The sequence below is a fragment of the Kwoniella shandongensis genome, chromosome 4, assembly GCF_008629635.2.
Source record: "Kwoniella shandongensis chromosome 4, complete sequence".
NCBI classification, from domain to species: Eukaryota; Fungi; Basidiomycota; class Tremellomycetes; order Tremellales; family Cryptococcaceae; genus Kwoniella; species Kwoniella shandongensis.
Genome location: NC_089290.1, coordinates 1,677,137 through 1,693,436, shown reverse-complemented (window position 1 = coordinate 1,693,436; position 16,300 = coordinate 1,677,137). Strand labels below are relative to the sequence as shown.

General features: G+C 48.8%; 6 protein-coding genes across 6 annotated transcripts; 4 read left to right on the top strand and 2 right to left on the bottom strand.

Annotated features, from left to right (window-relative positions):
* Nucleotides 1–194: 194 nt before the first annotated feature.
* Nucleotides 195–1,461, top strand: CI109_102650 (uncharacterized protein; the record flags this gene model as incomplete). The annotated part of the gene is made up of 4 exons (XM_032006367.1): nt 195–513; nt 605–704; nt 819–906; nt 1,048–1,461. 4 exons carry the CDS (start codon nt 195–197, stop codon nt 1,459–1,461), a joined length of 921 nt encoding a protein of 306 aa, XP_031859388.1.
* A 476-nt stretch (nt 1,462–1,937) lies between these two features.
* Nucleotides 1,938–4,960, bottom strand: CI109_102649 (uncharacterized protein; the record flags this gene model as incomplete). Its single annotated transcript, XM_065967171.1, has 10 exons — nt 1,938–2,045; nt 2,131–2,277; nt 2,351–2,870; nt 2,933–3,114; nt 3,184–3,798; nt 3,873–4,124; nt 4,276–4,354; nt 4,412–4,577; nt 4,620–4,859; nt 4,936–4,960. The coding sequence occupies 10 exons, from the start codon at nt 4,958–4,960 to the stop codon at nt 1,938–1,940; spliced, it is 2,334 nt and encodes a 777-aa protein (XP_065823243.1).
* Nucleotides 4,961–5,243: 283 nt separating this feature from the next.
* Nucleotides 5,244–7,396, bottom strand: CI109_102648 (uncharacterized protein; the record flags this gene model as incomplete). The annotated part of the gene is made up of 8 exons (XM_032006365.1): nt 5,244–5,503; nt 5,581–5,979; nt 6,046–6,106; nt 6,161–6,406; nt 6,469–6,555; nt 6,621–6,727; nt 6,795–6,867; nt 6,947–7,396. The coding sequence occupies 8 exons, from the start codon at nt 7,394–7,396 to the stop codon at nt 5,244–5,246; spliced, it is 1,683 nt and encodes a 560-aa protein (XP_031859386.1).
* A 327-nt stretch (nt 7,397–7,723) lies between these two features.
* Nucleotides 7,724–9,102, top strand: CI109_102647 (uncharacterized protein; the record flags this gene model as incomplete). Its single annotated transcript, XM_032006364.1, has 4 exons — nt 7,724–7,738; nt 7,812–7,942; nt 8,147–8,342; nt 8,581–9,102. 4 exons carry the CDS (start codon nt 7,724–7,726, stop codon nt 9,100–9,102), a joined length of 864 nt encoding a protein of 287 aa, XP_031859385.1.
* Nucleotides 9,103–12,977: 3,875 nt separating this feature from the next.
* On the top strand, nt 12,978–14,179 carry CI109_102645 (uncharacterized protein; the record flags this gene model as incomplete). The annotated part of the gene is made up of 3 exons (XM_065967170.1): nt 12,978–13,132; nt 13,207–13,743; nt 13,807–14,179. 3 exons carry the CDS (start codon nt 12,978–12,980, stop codon nt 14,177–14,179), a joined length of 1,065 nt encoding a protein of 354 aa, XP_065823242.1.
* Nucleotides 14,180–14,503: 324 nt separating this feature from the next.
* On the top strand, nt 14,504–16,248 carry CI109_102644 (uncharacterized protein; the record flags this gene model as incomplete). Its single annotated transcript, XM_032006363.2, has 5 exons — nt 14,504–14,638; nt 14,697–14,741; nt 14,811–15,147; nt 15,231–15,747; nt 15,882–16,248. 5 exons carry the CDS (start codon nt 14,504–14,506, stop codon nt 16,246–16,248), a joined length of 1,401 nt encoding a protein of 466 aa, XP_031859384.2.
* Nucleotides 16,249–16,300: the final 52 nt, after the last annotated feature.

The following is a 16,300-nucleotide window of genomic DNA, read 5'->3' as shown; positions in this document are numbered from 1 at the left end:
GGCGAAACCAAATCCAAGTCAGAAAGTGATGATATCATCGTTTTTCGGTGTTGTTGTTCCGTAGCGACCTGCACAGGCTTGAAAAGGGTGCACGTTTACTCTCTTGTCGAGGTGATGACAGACTGTCCTCAACACAGCGATCTTCAGAAGCTTGAACTCTCGACGCGAGGGCTTCTGATCACGTCACTTGCGCGATGCCTCCAGCTCAACGACGGCCGACAGCCGCCCCTCGTCCGTTCTCACCTTTACCACTCTTCCTTACCCTCCTCATACCGCTCTTCGCCTTACTCTCCCATTTCGCCCCTGGTCCAACTTCCACACTCTTATCCCCCTCTCCCACGATCTCCCACTCGCATTCGAGCTTGGGTTCGGATTCGGACTCGATCTCGAGCGATGCGAGAACAGCGTTGATATTGACCGCTCATCCAGATGATGAAGTGATGTTTTTCAGTCCTACGATCTTAGGTCTCAGGAAGATGGGATGGGACGTAAGAGCGTTGTGTATGTCCATTGGTGAGTGAGCGGTCTGGCCCTTTCGTTTGAAGCTGGATAAAGGCATCAGGACATGATACTGAATCCCCAAATTGAAATTGTGGAATGATAGGTAATTTTGACGGACTGGGCGAGATCAGACGAAAAGAGTTGGTGGACAGTTACGCCGTTCTAGGCGTTGAGCAAGAAAAGGTAGAAATTATAGATCATCAGTGAGTCATTCCTCCTTCCATACGACATGACCAAGTGACACTCGTCATGACCCGACCATGTCAAGCAAAGGACCGAATTGCTGATGCGTGGTCGTCTGATCTTTTCGTTCGCAGATATCTACAAGATGGGATGAGATATTGGGATTCGATGACTATCGCCTCGATCGTCCAACGTTCATTATCCTCAAACCCTGCCGACCTAGTAAGTATCTCTCATCAATACCTGACTCGACTTGACCCACCAACCCCACTCCCACTGTTCTGTCCAGTCTCCCTTGCCCCAGCCTTTTTCTGCGTCAACCCGTCATCCACAACGCACTGACCTCTCCATTGTCATCGTCAGATAATCACTTTTGACAAATTCGGTATCACCCGTCATCGGAACCATATTGCTCTCGCTCACTCTTTGCTCCATCTCGATATCCCAACGCCCATGGTCATGGTACTCCATACTCCATATACAATCTTAAAATTCACAGGTCCATTCTATCCCCTATATCTTAAACTGAGATCTTTCCTCGAAACGATATACCACGCCATGATAACCTTGACGACACACGAAGACGGAAGTGCGTCCAAAGCCAAGACTAAGGAAAGAGAAGAAATGGCGGTGTTGATCTCTAGTCCTGGAGAATATCTTCTTTCGCTAAGAGCGATGATGGCGCATAAATCTCAGTTGGTCTGGTTCAGATGGTTGTATATCACTTTTTCAAGGTTGATGTGGGTGAACGAGTTGGAGTTACTGCAGATGTCGTAGAAAATTGTGATACGATACGAAACGATACGTCCGAGTGTGTGATATAACGATAGACTACGATCATGATGATAGAGTGCAGATATGGAGAGAACAATATGCATACTTTTCACAACAGAGCAGCACGCATTAGTAGACAAATGATAAAGTAACATTTTATAGATTGCTCGTCGTTTAACACATCTCGATTCTACTCACGACTGAAGACAATGCGCCCGAACGAACTTGATCCTCCAGGATATCTGGCACAAGCTGTAATTTTCAAGTCATATTCGCAAGAGTGGAATGGGGGAAAGATAACGGTCACGAGTGCCCACCTGGTACCACAGACCTCTACTTCATCTCGCCCTTGACTTCTCTCTCGTTACATTCGGTACATCCACAGGTAATCACACGTAATCAAATTCTTTCATCTCACATGCATTCAAGGAACATACCTCCTCTAACACATCTCCAATACCCCTCGATTTCGACCTCGATTATGCCATCATCGCACCGGTCTCCAAACCTGCTTTGAACGCGGCGCTCTCGAAGACGAGCTGTTTCCATAGTTGCACGACAAAGGACTCGGCATCTTCCGCGAGGACCTGTTGTACGGAAAACAATACGTCAGCTCGGAGATGGGGATCATCATTGGAGATCTGAGACACGACTGGTCAGCATTGCACTTACCGGTTCAAGACCCTCCACGAGGTCATCGGCACCTCTGCGATCTCTAAGATGCTCGAGAACGAAATCTGCCAGATCTTGATCGAGCTCGCCAAGGAGATCGACCATCTTCTCATGCACGAATGGTTGAATCTTATCGCGGATGGTGCTCTAATTAAACACAAACAGATCAGCTTCATCTTCTTACATTTGAGCCTTTCACCAATATTGATCGTGAACTCACCTCTCCCACTGCTGCCCAGTCAATCTCTGATGCCCACAAACTCCGCTTATCTCCCGGAATCGCCTTTCTAATCTCCAACAACCTCGCATTCCTCTTGGCAATCTTCTCCGCTTCGGTCAGACCACCATCCATCTCACCATCGAAATCAAGTTTGACGAACGTCCTCTTCTTTTTCTTTTCACCTGATTCGTCCAGATCATCATCGTCATCGCCAAACGCCACACCAGGTTTCTTGCTCGGTGCGACGGACGGCTTCTTCTCTTCGTTGGGATTTTTGGGCTTGATCTCGCTCATTAAGACAGGTTTGATATCGAGTTTGATAGGAGCAGCGTCTTCCGTGAGTAAACCTCGGGCACGTTGTTGTTCTTCCATCTCTGCCATTTCAGCAAGTTGCTTCTTGAGGAATTCTTCACTCTCCCTCTCAAGCGCTTTGAGCTCGTCCTCCTCGAGTTGTCGATCCCGCACATCGTCTTGATATTCTCGCATGCGAAGTTTACCTCGTCGAGCTCGCCATTGGGCACTACCAAATGGAACAAAAGTCAGTGTCAGGATCTTAAATTACTCAGCGACACGTCAACTCACCGATCAGCATAGAACAGCTCCCGTCCCTTTTCTGCGATCTCATCGTCATCCCAAGTCTCATACTGTTCCTCCTGACGCCGTCTGGTCCTCTCGATCAAGTCCGCTTGAGCTTTGCGATGTGCCAATTCTCTGTTCAGAGCTTCGATCCTTCCTCGTTCTCGGTTCTCCACTCTGCGCTCGGCCTAGACACCGATCATTGGTACCATCAGCATAGGCCATAATCATCAACGATCGAAAGGAGTACGACTTACATCTCGCAGAGCCACATCTTTGTCTCTCTGCCTCCGTTGTCTTCTCAACTCTTCTTCTTCCTCGTCGGTTCTATCGCTATCCACCTTACTCTCCGCCGCCTGTGCACGTACAAAGCCCACAGGTTTGTCATACGCTTGAGGATCGCGTGCCTTGCTCGGTCCCGCTCCATTCTGTTGATGGTTCGGAGAAGGTCCACCAAGTTGTTGTTGACCACCACCCCATTGTCTCATCTCCGCTTGTTGTTGCATCTTGCCCAAACCCCTGTTCCCATATCCGTATGCTGTCGTCCCTCCACCTTGTTGACCTCTTCCACCCTGTCCACCTTGCATAGCCTTGAATCTTTCCTTCTCCTCTTCCATCAACTTCTTCTCCCTTTCCCGCTTCGCCGCATTCTCTCTGAAAATAGCAATTTGGTCCAGCACAACGACCCGTTGTTCTTCGGGCAAATCACCCTCTTTCAAATCTTGCAAATGGGCAGGAACGATGACTTGGAGGGGCGAGCTACCACCATTGGTGGGTTTGAGACCATCTGGCGGAGCAGCGTTCGGGTCGGTGAGAAGCGCAACGATGTGCTGAACTGATTTTCGACAAACAGCATCTGCCTCTTCGTCATTCTACAGCAGAGTAAAACAGTTGAGCAATGATACCACGCAATGCAATGATAACTTATAGGGACAATGAAACTCACATCTGATCTTCCTAAAGTCTGTTCGAACTCTTCCAAAAACTCTTGAGTCTTCTGATCCGCCTTGACTACCAACTTCTTGGCAGGTTTGCCCTGTCCCCTCCCTTCCGGACTAAGGTCTGGCAACTCTACGCCATTCAGGCATCTGATAGCACGAAGGACGACTTCGGGGTTCTCGAAAGAGGCGAAGCCGAATGCTTGGGGTTTACCAGAGGCGCCGACCACTCGTTTGAGTTCGTGGAGCGGTCCGCATGCCTGGGTAGGGTCGGTCAGTATATGGGTGCGAGCGGGTAAAGTACCCGAGACGAGGAAGCGGAGAGGTGGGTAGCACGACAAGAGAGCAAAAAGCAAGAAGTATTCGGTGTTGTATGTAGACAGTGGGGCGTGAGGTGCGATGATAACTCACATTCAACAAATCCCTCAAGGTATCATCTCCTATTCCTGGTGCTATACTCCCTACAAACACACTTGTCGTCTTGACGTCCCTTACGAAGCCAGGTGGGCCACCCCCACCACCTCCCTGACCTTGGTTATATCCGGACGGACTACCTGGGATACCGTTGGGAGACTGGAATCGTGGTGGTTGAGGTAAACCATTAGGAAGAGGTGGAAGTCCCAATCCAGGATGTTGAGGTCGAGGTTGATATCCTCCAGGTCCTCCTGGCCCGCTCGGTGGTGGTCTAAATGGTGGCATCCCACCACCGCCACCTGACATCGGCGATTGTTGAGAATATGGTGAGCCCCCTGGACCAGAACCGGGCGGTGGTCCTCCAGGTCGAATTGGCATACCGCCTCCGGGTCCTCCCATTGTTGGAGGTGGTCTGGAACCAGGTGCGAAATTGGGTGGGAAAGGAGGTGGAACGAATCCTTGTGGAGGAGGTCGGAAAGGTGGGAATCCACCAGGTGGTGGAATAGCAGCTCCATTCGGATTGGGAGGTCGGGTAGGTGGGAATGGAGGTAGATTACCGGGTGTTCCGGGGAATGGAGGGGCTATCGAGAAGGCAAACATTATGAGGATCAGCTGTCTGTACTTGGAGTACGCTATCTATCCATGAGATTCACTCACGAGGACCGTTACCGTTGCCGTACATCCTGCTCGATTGTGTTTGATATCACCACCAGCTGATCCTGAGCAGTCGATGAAATGAAGGAAAGGAATGCGGTCGAGATAATCGATATGATTGCAGCTTGACCACAATCCAACGGGACTTTTTGATCTGGTAGGTGAAAGTGGCAATGTCAGTGTGGCACAGGCACGCCTAATCAACCAGCAACAATAAACATATTTTATAGCTTGCATGTTACATCCTACTCTAATATACAACCACATACACAACTCTACACGTCTACACGAGTATGCAGCAGGGCGGATTTCTATGCAAGCACACCCTGTCTCAGACCCATCCCACGTCCTGACCACCCTTCCTCATAGTCCTCATCCTCCTCACTGACATGAGTCAGTCCTTCGTCCATATTTGCGCTACTCCATCGTCTGGTCGATTCCTCTCCTTCTGTTTGGTATGCCGCGACATCCGCATCACCATCGTACAACAGACAGAATTGATTCTTGTCTTGTATCGCTAGTGATGTGCCATCTGGTGACCATGTGGTATCGATCACTGAGAATTCGTTTGCTATCGACAAACACCGGTCAGCTCTCTCCAACACCGGTCAGCTCTCTCCAAGTGTAAGTGCTTAGACTTGTACTCACGAGAGGGAATACCAACACCCTCCATTGTTCCTCCCTTACCTGTTTCTTCCTCACCATCTTCCACCCATCCACCTTCTCCATCCCAAAAGTAGACTGCGCCTCCCTTCGTTGATACCGCCAACTTGCGTCCTTTCCCCTCACCATTGGAAGTACACCACTTGGCACTTCTCACCGGATTAGAGAATATCAGACTGGTCAGATGCGTGATGGTGGGAACCTCTGCGTTTGGTGTTGGTAAGAATGTATGTATATGGACTACATTGGGTTGTGTGTCGAGACGGACAAGCAGGAGCGTGGCGTCGCTGTCGAAGGAGAGTTGGGAGACGCCCATTCGTGGATTTGATTTTGTAAGATCGGGTCGAACAGTTGGGATACCTGCTGGTAGCGGCTGACGATCGACTGGTTGGCGGAGCAGCAATCTTCATCAGCAATAGTCTCAAAACATATTCTCGCTCTTCAGCTCACATTGAACGATTCCTCTTCCTCTGGTATCCTTGAGCCATTCACCAGGCTCCCTCCATACAGTCTACAAACGACGATCAGCGACTGAATGACAACCAAGAAAAACAAATACACTCACGACGTCCTTCTCAGTTGTTCTGGCTCCCCAAGCAAGCACAGCTACACAACGCCATCCTTCACTTTCCACGATCCTAACCTTCCCATCCCATCCTCCTAGAGCTATCCATCGACCACCCGGAGCCCACGTCACAGTCCTGATTCCCAGACCTGGATCTTCGGTCGAGGATGTCGGTGAGAAGCTCGGAGATGAAGAGGTGAAGTTGGTGAGATGTGGTCCGATGGGCGAATAGATGTGAACTGAATACTATAGTGAGAGCGATCGTCAGTGGTGTGCATGTGAATCGTTTCACTGATCCGACAACTGACAGATAATGGACTTTCCCATGCGGCAAGATACTTCCCACACGGACTCCAGAGCAGACCTTGAACGTCAGATGTCGCGATCGCGAAGTGCTGCAACGATGTGTTAGCTCAAACAGCGGCTTTGACCAATGCGATAGACAAAGCAGCTAACGTACTCTGAATAATCTGTACCCGTCCAATACATCGTACACCCCCACATACTCCTTTCCGAGGTGTTTTTCAGCTACTGCCAAATATCGACCATCGGGTGAATATGTATGGCCTGCGTAAAGAAGTTGATCAGTTCCATTGCCCAAGGCTTCGATAGTCGTTGTGAGCCATTCGCTTACAGTTCTGATGTGATTTTGGATACTGTATGATTTTCACGTCCCCAGTCGACAGATCATAGATGCTCAACTTCAGCTGCACGCGACGCTCCCATCAGCTCTTGCTCTCCCGATTAAGTTGACAGCACGGTTCGGTCCAGCTAACGGTAACTTACAGCATGATCGGACCAAGCCAATACTTCTCTTCTGCCTTTGGCCCACTCAACCCTCACAAGTCCCTCCACACCTTCCCCACCGACTCTAACAATCTCCCCTCCTTCCCCACTACCCTCTACAGCAAGTCCGAATACCCAACACGTTTTCGCTTGTGCTGAATATGCAAGGATGTACATGCTATCGCCAGACCAACTGAGTTGATCTATCGAGTATTCTCCTGTAGATGAGACGTTATCCACAGGTCGCCGACTGGAAGATCCGAGAGAAGGTGTCGTCGTGGGCGAAGGAGGTTTGACACATATCCATGTTCTGACGATCTGAAGAGTGGAGGTTGAACGGATGATGATTCGGTTCAAGTGAGCTGTTGCGAGGAACGTAGTTCCTGGTGAGTAGGCGAGAATTGAGGAATGATACAGCTGGGAGAACTCGTAGCCCCCTGAAGCAGACATCGTGCGAGTTGATGATGTATATAACCCCCGCACAAGTTAGTTGATATCGATAACGATGATGACCGTTCAGCGGTGGAAAGACGACTGTTTGTTTTTGTCAACAAAAGAGAAGTCGCGTGGCGAGTGGACCCGTCTGTGCCACACTACCTTCTCGGCATGTTACCGAAACACCGATGCTTATGCGTCGGCCAAACCTTCGCATCGCTTCGTCTCTCTCTCTATCACCTTACCTCAACTGACATCTATATCTCTTTTCCTTTCTCCTCTCTCTCTCATCATCTTTGTCCCCCAATGGGCGGATAATATGTAATACCGATTCAAAGAGAAATGGCCTCTTCAACTGTGAGTCCAAACTCAACAGCCTCTCTCACCTCATACGAGGATGGCAAGCTGACCTGTTTGCTCGTTTCGGTAGTCTGCCCAACGTACTTCCACTTCCCGATTAGGGGGGGCTTTGTCCCATAACTTGCCTTCGTCTGGTAGCTTGCCTCAGTTCGATCAGAGACAATGGGATGACGAGCTTGGTAAAGCCGACATTTCCAAGCAGTGGGTGTTGCTCCTCCTCCCCCATTCATCGTTCTTCCCTGTCCCTTTGAAGATGAGACTTTACAATTGCAAGTGGGAATCTCTCCTAAACCATTTGAGGATATATTATATACTTAGCACCTCTGAACCTCTTCTCTCTTCTCATTTCACATAAAAACGAAAGATGAAATAGTCACTGACTGTCTTTTTCTGGCTATCTTTCAGCGATCTGAATGCCCTTGTATTCGACTATCTTCTTATCGAAGGGTTCTCCGACGCAGCGGTTGAATTCGCTCGCGAGACTGGACTACCTCATGATGTCGATCACGAGAAGATACAGGAGAGAATGGCGATCCGAGAAGCGGTAGAAGATGGTAGAGTCGAAGAAGCCGTGAGAAGGGTCAATGAACTGGATCCAGAGGTGAGTTAACTCTTCATATCTTCACTGCCCATATCCCACCCACCCACCCACCCACCACCCCAAAGATTAAACAATCATGCACCACGCTTAGCCAGCCTTACGGCGTGGCCATGCGGAAACAACCTGATTCACAGACCTGATATGAGGGGCCCTCCATATTCCATCGTTTTCTCATTCCTTCAACCATTCTGCAGCACTCCATTGAGAAATATCATACTGACACACTTTACGTTGTCAGATTCTCGACACGAATGCACCTCTACTCTTCCATCTTCACCTCTTACGACTGATCGAACTTATCCGATCGGACGATATCGACTCTGCTCTCTCATTCGCTACCACCGAACTCGCCCCTCGCGGTGCTCAGAACCCGGAGTTCTTAGCAGATCTCGAACGAACGATGGCATTGCTAGCGTTTCCTGATCTAGCTCGATTTGCCGATGATTCCCTCCCTTCTACCAGCGCAACTACTCGACCACCTCCCGATGCGGAGACACTTGCTTTGTTTCAAGATCCAGCTTTCGTCCCAATCATGGCATTGATGAGACGATCACAACGTATCAAAGTTGCCAAAGAGTTGAATGCGGCGATACTCGAATCGCAAGGTCATGGGATGGAAACGAAATTGAGTGGGTTGGTTAGACTCATGGCATGGGGCGAAGAGAAACTGGTTACGTCAGGAGTTGGACTTCCAATCGAGGAGAAGGCAAAGGGCCGAGCATGGGCAGATGCCGTGCTGAGCGGTGAAATAGGATTTTAGGGTTTACGATTGTAAGCAGTGATTAAATAACATCAAACAATGGTTGTACAGTATATAATTGCTTGACACAAAACGTTAGAATAGGTTGTACAAAGATATATCTATTGTGACATGTGACGAAATGAACGACATGAAGATATGACATGAACGATCTGCATAGAATGATACGAGCCCAATGAACAATAACAATGCTATAGGCTCTCAATCTACTACGTCGAAGGTTAACCGAACAACATCGAAGCTGCTACGTCAACATTACCGCCTGATGCCTCGAGTAGCTGGATGGCGTGATCTCGAGGGGCGCCCAGACCAATGAGCTATGAAAGCACAAAACGATAAGAACTTGATATGGAAGCTGAACAGATAACGGATGGCACACTCACAGTCTGGATATCTTCCTCTTTGACTGCTCCTCGACCTGCACCAGCTCCAGTTAACCTGAGTCCCCCCGTCGCAGCTGGTACTGATGCTGATGCTGATGCCGGTGCTGTGCCTGACGCAGTCGACGGTCCCCCTCCACCACCAAGAGAATGACCTGCTCCAGGGAACTCGGTTTTAGGGACTGTTGGACTTGCAACTCCCGCTTTAACACCTTGACTAGCCGCGTCTCCCAACTCCTCCGCAATCTCAGCTTCGCCTCGTCTTCGTGCTTTGTCTGGAAGTTCGTGCTCTGCAAGGAAGGGGACTTCGGTATTGTTTATTCTGAGAGTGTTAGTCGATAGGTCAATGCAACATTGATGACGTTTCTACGCAAAGAAGAAACAAAGTTGTCAGCTTCGTATCATGGAGTGGGAGATAGAAGCTGAACACTTACAAGCATGTCAAGACCGAACAACAGGTCAACAGCTCGTCCTTCGAGTACAGAGAACGAACAAGGGAGATACAATCCACCAAGTCGGATCTGGGCAGAGTGAATACGTCCAAGGATACGAGCAGTTCCTACACCTTCTGCCATTCCTGAGAATCGAGTATCGAGAAGTCGCATGATACTGCGAGATCTGTCAGCTATGCCAAGCGGCACTTGGTATAGGTCACTCTCACCCGCATGCCTCGGCACATTCAGGCGAGACTATAAGTAAATTGGCGTCAGCTCATTGGGACCAGCGAATACTACACATAAAGTGAGCTCACTGATAGTAGTTTGCGCTCCGGAATCCACGAATGCTTTTACCGGATGACCGTTCACTTCGACATTGATATACAGCATGGTGACATTCCCGAACGATTCGGGCTATTGAAGAGGAGAAGAGGGATGTTCAGCTACATGATCTCCTCCGTAAAATCTCGGACAGCTCACCGAATACTCCATCGCATGTTGCATGTTTTCCAGAACCGCCTCCATTCTAATCGCTTCTTCGATCTTCTTTTGTGCCTGAAGCGAGATCAGATGTCAGCGAGTGATGTAGGCTGATTCCGCTGGGAGGCGCTATCAATCACTCACTTCTATATCATATGGGTCGGCGTTGAGCAGCTACGTTACACCTTAAGATCAGCTCAAGGTCCTCCTGGAAGTCTCCACGACATGTATTAGCAGAGCAGCTCACCTCTATTTGTCTGTTCTTCTCAACCGCAGCTTGACGTTGTCTCTGCTGAGCCATCTGTAGGACCCGCTTGAAACTTTCCGTACCACCTTGGATAGCTGCATACGTCTCTGGGTCATTCTACATCATCAATAAAAACCCATATCAGCCACCTATCACATTGAGAAACGTGCGGGTCAAGCAGAAGTGACGACCTACATTTCTGAGCTGTGTCATCAATTCTGGGTTACCAAGTGCTTGTAATCTCATTCTCTCGATATCTGCATCATTTCCACCCAATCCTGAGGTTTGGGATCCCGATGCGGACGCGTTTGAAGAAGACGAAGCCGAAGAGTTTGCATTCCTGTTCATGATGATAAGCGCTCCTTGTCAGCTTCATACTAGTGAAGGTGTGAAACAAGAAGCGCGAACTCACGTTTGAGAGAGCACGATCATGCTGTTTTCTCCCGTCAGTCCGTAGCTTTCCAGTGATCGCTTGGGATCGCTGAGAGGTACTCCGGAGTCTGTAGAGAGGAGCAAGGAAGTGTGTGGCAAGCCGGTCTATAAAGCGAGCAGCTGAGTCAGCACGATCTCAACCAACATCCCGAGACCTCCGAGTGAAGCGAAAGATGGTTCGGCAGGGAAAACACCCGATCTTCACGTCCGTCGCTTCTCGTTTGAGGGGCCTGGTGTTGTAATTATGATCCCACTCACTTCAGCTTCCACGAGCGCTTGGACATCTTGAACTTCCATCGAGGGGTCCACCTCGTGTGTATAAACGTTCTCCTCTCCAATGATCGTGAGCTTCATCGTGGTGGTCTACTGTTCTGAGAGGGTTAATGTGATGGAGAAGGTGATGCTGTGTATAATGTAGGATAGATGAGTGTGAGCAATTGATGTATAGTTGTGAGAGGGATGATAGATGACCGAGTGAGTGATTCGCCTCCACCACGTCCTAGATCGTGCTCCAGTCAAGCTGACGACAGCGCCACAAAACGGGAAATTAATAAAGCTCAACCGGTAATACACGAACGAGTAACACTCATTCACTGTGTCTGCTCACACCTCAGACCTTTGTACAAAAGTTGTACATTGAATCTTTACATTCTCCTCTCTTTCTTCACAAACACCCCGACGACGACGCTTCACTTATATTCATTCCAAAGCTTAGCAGTCTCTCACCGTCTTCTCCCTTTTCCAAAAGGGAGTCGATCACGGCCAATGGTGTTTCTGAAGAATGTTATTACAGGACGACTCTTGAGTACGCCAAACTCTTTATCGTCTTTGTGCGGTAAAAATAAAAGTGGGTGAGGCGTAATTAGAGAACGACACATCTGCGATAAGAAAGGATAGGATAGGAGATTAGCATGTATTGTGTTGGATGAACATGTGTTCTCAATGAGAGTCGACATCAAATGTTGAGGAAGAGTGATGAGGACTTTGCACAGATGAAAGGGGACGGAGCTTGAGTTTTGCTATCATTGACGCCGATGTGAGTGGGGGCTTTGTTGCCTTAGCTGTGTGATCGATACATGTGTCATCTGAGATAGAGTATGCTGGAAGACTTTCCATCCTAGATGACCTACCCTTCTGAGCGTCATCTGCTCCTGCACTGTACTAACCGAGCACCGCACGAGCCATGTCCACATCGAGGGCGCAGACTTGGACGAGTGTACTCACATCATACACAACACGAGACCTTTTCGACAAAGACAGCTCGGCCGATCTACTGCTATCATCATTATGACTATTGATTCGGTGGTGTTACTTCTTCGGTGTCCTCTTGACCCGACTCTTTTTCCAAAATTGGTTATCATTATCATGCTGGTTTGGCCCTGCGCTGCAGACTATTGTGGCGAATCCTCTCTTGTTTGGTATGGGGACTGTTTCGCATGCGGGCGTCATTTCTGCAAGTTCCACAATCAATCACCTCATCGCAAATGTCTCTAGTTGGACGTGAGTCGTCTCGATCATGGTTAACATCAGCCTACTCTCAACATTATATTGATGCAGGAAGAAGAGATCGACCGACAAGAGAACAGGAGGCATGTGGAAGAGGTGTGTGCTAAGCGGGGTGAAGACATGTTCACCATACTTGAATAACGCATTTGGGTGACGTTATCACTCTGATGTATCTCGACCCTATATTAGCTCCGCCATGTCCTACAATTCACTCGATCTGCATCTTCCGATATTATCAATCAAGCACAACTCGTCCGACCCGGTCATAGCTGCATACTGGAGGTTCCAGACGATGTCTTTAATCTCATTAGCGGAACTTTCAACATTCATTTCCCTCTCACTTTCGAAGATGGGATCAAGTGGATGGTGAGGATCCGAATGAAAAGACTCACTATGCCTCCGCATCAAGTGCAACGTATTATGGTGGAAAGAAGTGGAGACCATGAGGGTGTTGAGGGAGGAGATGGACATCCCGGTTGTACCAAGAGCGTTTCTGCCCAGTCCTTCTCCATATGTTACGGAGTCAACTCACGACGACAAGCACTCTGGTGAGTGGTTTCGGAACATCCATATAATATTCATACAGAGGATTTCAAGTACCGACCACGGTTTCATGCTTCAGGCGATCCTCTCGATTACTTCTTCGTCGAGTTTGTAAGTGGAACGCAGTGCAACCCTCCCCTCAAGCTTGGTGCTCACACGCTTTCTCAACTATCCCACATCGTTCACGACTTGGCACAACATATGATCTCGATCTCCAAAACTTCCTTCCTCTTGTCGGGAGTCTTTATCCTGCATGTACTTCCTCGACCTCCCTCTGCTCGGATGACCCGCCCACCTCAATCGTTGGTCCTCTCGCTTCCCACTCATTATGTCTTCCCGATCCACCATACTTTCTCGGTCCTTTCAAGTCGAATAAGGAACGCTATCTCGCATACATCGACACAGCCTTGGACCGCATTGACGGAGGTATGTCGTTCCAGACCAATCCGACTTTAGCATACATCGCACATTTGGAAACAAGAGAGATGGTAGAAGAATATCAAGGCTGGGAATTAGAGGAGGAAGAGGGGTTCTATCTCAAGCATGTGGATGATAAAGGCGATCATATCATGACGAATGACGAGGGGAGGATCACTGGAATTCTAGACTGGGAATGGTGCGCATGCGTTTTTTCAAGTCTTCACTCACTCAGCTAAGGAGAGATCGCGTCAATGTCCAGGGCCTACACTACTTTCAAAGCCCAAGCTTTCGCAGCTCCGATGAAACTCTCCACCTTGGAAGACATATTCGATCGTTCCGACAACACTCTCACAGAGCTCGAAGGTCAACTCATGCAGGAGTACGAGCAGCTAGGACGACCAAATTTGGCAGACTGTGTGAGAGGCAGTCGACTCTATCATCGTCTGGCACACACTGTGGGCGACGAACCTGATTTGATCATGATGGAAGGATTGAGGGATGCTTTCGGAAGGGAGAAGAGGGAACATGAGATGTATGAGGAGTGGGCGAGATGGGGGAAGGAAAAGTATAGAGCACATGAGGGCTTAATTCGACTTCTGAATCAAGCTAATCCTGGAAGCGTCGCAGAGTGACTTTTTGACACCTCATGATGGTCGAGCCATAGTTTTGGTTTACTTTGTATGAATAGTGCGCTGTATGTCGCACGTAAAGCATACAGCATGACCATGTATCCACAGTGCGAAGTTAGGGCAGCACACACACATAATGCTCAAAACCCATACACACACACACTCAAATACACAAACACAAACACAAACACAAACACAAGCACAAACACACAACGACGTGTTCATTCAACTACAGCCCTGGCTCGATATTTCTTTCCACCGTTTCTCGATTTATTCACGTCATCGAGCCACTCTACTATTGCCCACAGCAGTCCTCTACAGCTCACAATGCTCACCTGGATATGTTCGTACTCTGGCTGCGATAGCCGTTCAGTGAGCTACCTGGGCGATTGTCATCACTGCAGTGAACATTACTGCGTGACACACTTTGCGCTCCCCCACCACAAGTGTCTCGAGCTTGACGTGAGTGTCACTGGCTTCGAAGGGTAGAGATTATCACTGATCACAAATGTTGACTTAGGACGACGCCAGCGAGAAGGAACGACAAAAAGTCGATGCGATAGAGGTGCGTTAGGTACAGGGATTGTTATTCAACCGCGGATTGGCTGACGCGAGTGATTCTGTGATTCTGCAGCGCCACCATATTTTGAATCTCATGCGTCGAGCACACAATCATATCGTTCAACAAGCTCAACATCTACGAGCAGGACATGCATGCTCTCTCAAGATCCAAGACGATGTTGACGACTTTGTCTGCGGCGGTTTCAACGTCCATTTCCTCATCATCTTCGATGACGAAATGAAATGGATCGTTCGTGTTCGTTTACACAATTTCAATAACCCTCCGCGAGAGGCGCAGAAGATCGCGTTGGAGAGTGAGATCGAGACAGTCAAGTACATGAGAGAGAAGAACGTAGTTTTCATTCCTGAGGTGTACTCCTCGGCCATGTCATATGAAGGTGAAAAGGAAAGTGAGTGCATTCTTCCTTGCTTCACGAAGAGATACCTTCGCATGACCGACCGATACTGATGTGCCGAATGGACCTGTGCTCAGACGACTGCCTCGATTACTTCTTCATGGAGTTGATGACTGGGACGCCTTACCGCGGATCGATCATGTCCGGACCTCAGACGCCTACCCAAATCTCTCGTACCATCCACGATCTGGCATTACACTACATCTCTCTCTCCAAAGTTCACTTCCCCTCAATTGGTAGTCTCTATCCTTCCACATCGACCTCCCCCAACGATGGTCCAAGTACTATTGGTCCTCTCGTTCAAAATGCGCTCTGTCTCCCCGAACAGCCTTGGTTTCTCGGACCTTTCCATTCCAATAAAGAACGTTATATCACCTATATCGACGAAATCCTCCTCCGTATCGAACGAGGTCTGATGTACCAAAGCAATCCTTTGTTCGCGTATCTGTCTCACCTCGAGACTCGCGAGATGGTGGAAAGTCATCAGGGATGGGGAGACGAGAGTGTGTTTTATTTGAAACATGATGATGATAAAGGAGATCATATCATGGTTGATGAGAGTGGCGGGATCACAGGTTTGATCGATTGGCAGTGGTAAGTTTGTCCAGTCTCAGTCTCGGTCCTGCACGCGTACTGTATCTGGCAGAACTTCCTTATCACAAGCCGCCCTGATTAATGTTATCGAAATCAACGGCAACTGACTTTGCTCTAATCTTGGCGGCCAAAAGGGCATACACCACTTCGAAAGCCGAAGCATTCGCAGCTCCCTTGGCACTTCTCACTGCCTACGACTTGTACGATTCTGGTACCAACGATCTGACCCAATGGGAACATGCATTGATCGAAGAATATGAAGATATGGGACATCCCGATCTAGCCGACTGTGTAAGAGGCGGTCGACTCTATCATCACCTCTACATCACGATTGGAGATGAGCCGAATATGATTAATATGGAATGTCTGCGAGAGGCGTTCGGGAGAGAAAGGCTTGGTCATGAGACGTATGAAGAGTGGGGTAGGTGGGGATGGGACAAGTATGGTGATTATGAAGGATTGAAACGAGTGTACGATCGATACTTTCCGCAATCCGACTGAGAACCTTATCTCGGTAGTGTTGTATAGTATTACATGGTGAGATTCGGTATGG